The 5,183-nt window shown below is 33.6% G+C and overlaps 1 protein-coding gene across 1 annotated transcript in view; it reads right to left on the bottom strand.

Annotated features, from left to right (window-relative positions):
* Positions 1 to 875: 875 nt before the first annotated feature.
* The window catches only part of LOC137632014 (uncharacterized), a 7,112-nt gene continuing 2,804 nt past the window's right edge, over positions 876 to 5,183 (bottom strand). Inside the window, exons 4-8 of the mRNA XM_068363990.1 lie at positions 5,147 to 5,183; positions 3,544 to 3,650; positions 2,611 to 2,744; positions 2,064 to 2,185; positions 876 to 1,036 (exon numbers count right to left, since the gene is read on the bottom strand). The exon at positions 5,147 to 5,183 is cut by the window's right edge and continues 125 nt beyond it. Of these exons, the coding sequence (XP_068220091.1) occupies positions 1,020 to 1,036; positions 2,064 to 2,185; positions 2,611 to 2,744; positions 3,544 to 3,650; positions 5,147 to 5,183 (417 nt within the window). The 3' untranslated portion in view covers positions 876 to 1,019. The remainder of the gene's footprint in view (positions 1,037 to 2,063; positions 2,186 to 2,610; positions 2,745 to 3,543; positions 3,651 to 5,146) is intronic.

Genomic DNA, 5,183 nt, shown 5'->3' with positions numbered 1-5,183 from the left:
CAAGTTGAATTTTTTTTTCTCAGATACCAGTGTTCCCATTTAAATGTCTCCATTTTGTTCATTTAATTATACACTGCTGATGAGGGTATTAATTATAGCAAGTCTCAGTACAGAAATGATGCCATACTGAAAGTTTATTTAACTGTTTAAATTTCACCAAAAGGAATCTTTTCAATCAGCTTTTCTTAATGAATTTTTAATGGTCTTTAAGAAATGGTAAGAAAGAAATATTCTTGAAGAATACTTGAAAGCACAAATTGACACCTTGAGTGATTAAATCATCAAATTACATCGATTTTACATACAAAGAATTAATTTTTGATAGCTGTTTGGCGGTCACCTTGAAAATTGTGGTCCTCTTGGATTTCGCAAGTTTTTCTTAGGGAAGACACGTGCGAAATTTCATGCTTTCATAGTTATATACTTTACATGATTTTTATCTGAAATGATAAGATATTTTTCGTATAAATGTGTTATAGAATTTAGTAGTTTGGTGAATATCTCCTCTTACATTGCTAAACACATGTTTGACGTCTAATACCTACTAATTTTTTTTTTTACTAAAAAATAAAACTAATACATACTGTATTAAAAAAAACAATTCACTAAAATATTAGAATGAGCAATAACAAAGAAACTAAAGTGTCCTGTTTTTATCAAAAATAAATTCTTTGAAAAGATAAAACATTCTCCTTTAAATATTTGTTATTCCTATAGAATATTTTATTTTTTACGCGTCACTCTACGACCTTTAAATTATCACTTCACAGTACTAATAAAATGCTGGGCGGTGTATATGATCTTGCCAAGCGAATAACATGTTTATTAAAATATTAAAATTGGAAAATAATACAAACAATTACTTGATATTGTTTATTAATTAACCTTTTACTTTTCACATTATTGAAGAAAATAGGATTTTGATAAGAAGACTAAGGTGTATTCTTGCATGGGCATTTTTGTTGCGGTAAATCTTGTTTGCATCTTATGTTCCTTTTCCTTTTGTTTTTTTTTCACCTTTAGCCCAACAAGAAACCTGCAATGCAAATAAAGCCCAATCAGTCATGAAGTAATCGATAAAGTCACGGACATGAAAGGCTAATTTTGTGGAGTTTGTAAATGCAGTTGCGGTGCTTTTTGTCAAAGTTTACAAGCGAAGCCGAAACAGTCTCTCTCTCTCTCTCTCTCTCTCTCTCTCTCTCTCTCTCTCTCTCTCTCTCTCTCTCTCTCTCTCTCTCTCTCTCTCTCTCTCTCTCAAATCTTACATAGAATGTCTTTCTTTGTTAACGGGCCTCACGAACAGCTAGAATTAAATGCATGTCAACTGGATTTTTTTCCATATTAAACAAATAAAATTTCTAATAGTTTTAGAATACTAATTTAGGTGCTGTATGGTCGTAAATTTGTGATAAACGCTAATGAGTGTTTGTGCGCCAAATTTAATATACACACATATATGTGAAATTCCGTAAAAGAAATAGCCTAAAGTTGCGAAGTGAAATACTTCTATACATACTTCAAAAATGAAATGAAGATTCATTTCAAGTCCATATGCTTTTGTACAATTACAGCGAACAATAAGAAAATTATCTGAAACAAAATGATTTCGTAATTAACCTGCTTGTAGAAATAGCGAGCCACAAGACCAGCATAAACTGACATTTAAGTTGAATTTCAAACAGAACATCTTCGTGTCACCTTATGTATGGTGTCAAGATTCCTCGACTTTGCTTATGTGTTGCGGGGAGTTAAAATAGAAGTTTAATGATCACAGTATCCTATGTTATTACTACTATTTCTGCTGAGCGAGGAAAAATCTGTCATCTTAAGACATGATGATACGGAATAATTTGGTTGAAGTAACTCTGGTTTTGTGGATTAATATTTCTAAATCTTTGTCCAATTTACAAATACTAATATAATCGTGAAACCACACGCCTTAGAATTACAAAATTCCCTGTAGTAATTAATTCACCCGGAAACTTTCCATTGCAGCCAAATACATCAGTTTTGAAGTTAAGCTAACAAAATCAGTTTTAAATAGAGCTTTTATCAATTCTTACCTTTGATACTGACACGGAATCCTATATCCGTCCCGCCATCATTAGGAGTTGTGGAGAATGTTATCGTTCTTAATAAGTTCACATCCAAAATGATAGTTTTTCCACTCAGATTTCCGCAAAATCTTGGGAAAAAAGTTAGCCATTAATAAAGTTGTCGGTATAATTGCCAATCACTTTCCTATCTGGGCAGCTGCCACGACAGTTATTACCGAGGTCAGTTGATTTTCTATCCCGCTATTGACACAAAAGAACATGCTGAAGTGTATTTATTAAATGTATGTATTTATTCTTCCAGGAGAGAAATAAGATAAGCCTGTATTTTACTTTAAAATAATTTTGGCGTCACAATCGACCTTGTATTGTCTCTGGGTGTGGGGAGATAGATTGGTTATAATCTCCATGGTTTATATACAAAATCCAAAGAAAATTATAATCATAAATAGCTATAGATTTAGTTAGTGATTACTCAAATAGGAAATTTTCATTATAACACTTATCTAGTACAATTATTTTTTCATTACATGCAAAAATAATTCATTTTACTTACGCTTCAACATGGCCATCTGGGAGTCTTTCTATTGTTAGACGATCTCCAGGACACAGTACATCATCCGTCGTGAATATCATACTTGGAACCTCGATCGAGAGAATTGCAAAGCCTTTTTGATGGGGATTTGGGTACTTTTGAAAAGAAAGTCATAATTAACACTGCTGTTTAAACTTCTATGGATATGAAAGTGAGTTTTTGTACTCGGTATAAGATAGGATTATGGAGTAATTTTATCACAAAACTGTAATGCAAACACACACCCAAGTGAGAGGTCTTCGTTGGTGTGAAAGAGAAGATATTGTTGTATCTGGATGGGAAATTTATCCATGAATGGTGTGGTGTGACCCTTTAAAATTATAATTTGATTGAATTAGAAATTATTACTGAAAATTAGGAATGTATGAAAATTCCGCATCAGTGTTAGTTAAAGATAATAGAATGCCAGGTATCATTAACATTACAAATCCAAAATAAAAGAAGCGATTCCTTAAAATTGAAAATAAGGTCCAAACATATCTCTCAAAGGTTACAGGTAACGTTTGTTCTATTATAAAACAAAGAACAAGTGAATAGATCCGTGTTTTCTATTTCTAAATATATTAAATCTAAAATGGAAAGTAGGATGAGAAAATTTATATCAGATTTATTTTATTTAGAAATGGTCAAAAGGAAAATTTTTCAGATATTTCACAAATACCCCTAGCTAACTTTGGTGTATGTGAAAGGTTGATTGTCCTTTGAGCACGTAATTGGTTAGCGCAGTTGGTAGGCTTAGATTGTATGAGAATATGCTGGGTAAAATGTTTTCAGACCTAATATAATGTAATAAAAGAATAGATTACTTTGCCTTAAGGAGGAGTATCATGGCTGAATGCCAACAATTAAATAGCCTATAAAACAAATTACAATAAGAATGGAGATAGCACTTACTCCAATGCGTAGTTTGCAATGAATGCCCTCTGGATAGGGTTGTGGGTAGTTAGGAGTCTGCCAGTTGCTTGTAGATAGGTTTTGGAGTGTAATGTTTTTATCGCAATCTGTGAAAAAAGGAAAATTGGAAAGTGAATATACATATATATATATATATATATATATATATATATATATATATATATATATATATATATATATATATATATATATGTGTGTGTGTGTGTGTGTGTATGTGTTGCACATACACACAAACACCCACGCGTAGATATAGGAGTATACACAATAACAAATGCAGCCGTTTCTAGTTCACGACAGGACAAAAGCCTCAGATATATCAAGTCCTGTCTGGGGTTTGGCCAGTTTTCTTCACCACTGACCAGTGCGGATAAGTGATGGTAGGAGATTTCGTCTGATCGCTCACAGCAAACCAATCTAATATGGGTGACCCTGACTAGTACAGCCTTGCTGATCATGGCGATACGCAAACCCTTTCACCACGTTAAGGCGTCCCCACTTTGAAAGAATATATATATATATATATATATATATATATATATATATATATATATATATATATATATATATATATATTGTATTGCTATAATGATAACCATACAGAAAGGGAGGGGGGGGGGGGGCGTGGCTCATGTAAACGTCACGGGGCCTTACGTCATGTTCAACACAAGTCATTCTGCGCCTAGTTGCCAGGTCTTGATTCCGTTTTCACCATGCCTACAAAATTGAGATAACATTTCTCGTGGTTTCGGTATCACATTAATCAGAAGCCTAATTCATTATTTATATTAAAAAAGGGGGCCTTGAAATAGATCGTAGTATAATACGGGCTAAGCATTATAATTTATATACGATACACTATCCCTATTGCCACTCAAGTTTTGTTCATTGTCACACTCGCCTGCCAGTTGCTTCAGGTTCAGGTTCTAAGACATGCTATCGGAAGCCCTGAGTTAATAACACCCTTAATTACTGCTATTGAGGCAAGCCCCATACCATCCATAAAGGGTGTTCAGACAACAATCGCCTAAGATCTCACTGCTCTAAGACCCATGTTGGTCGTCAGAATATGTAACGTTTCAACGGATAGACAAATGGCAGGATTTTCCAATTGTTACCATGCTAACAGGGGTAGGCTCAGAAGACAAGAGCAATCTTTTTCACGAATGGGGAGTGGCTGCAGAGCAAAATCAAAATATTCACACTTTAACTGTTCATTAATGGATCAAGGCCTTATGTAGAAAACTTATATATTTGTTGTCAATAGGCTCGTAAGCAGAAAATTCACTCCCCCTAAGCACTGAATACGCCTCTTATATCTTTCCCATATACCTTTGCTTCCTGGTTGTCCCACTGGTTCAGTTGATCACCCACTGCAGTTATCCTGCATTTTCTTGTTTTTACGCGTGTACTTACCAACAATCTCCGTCAACCTCCATCCAGTCCATATGACTAAACCATCTTATAACACTGGGATATTTTTTTCCATTTACATTGAAATTTGTATTTTTTTCAAATAATTTTTTCTATTTTTAAATTGGTTGTTATCCTATTTCCCCCCAAACGATTCAAATCAATTACTTACCTAGCTGGTCCATGGGGTTTAAATTCACATTATCATC

Source organism: Palaemon carinicauda, chromosome 40 (assembly GCF_036898095.1).
Source record: "Palaemon carinicauda isolate YSFRI2023 chromosome 40, ASM3689809v2, whole genome shotgun sequence".
Lineage (NCBI taxonomy): Eukaryota > Metazoa > Arthropoda > Malacostraca > Decapoda > Palaemonidae > Palaemon > Palaemon carinicauda.
The sequence above is the reverse complement of the archived record's forward strand: the minus strand, read 5'-3'. Positions and strand labels throughout refer to the sequence as shown.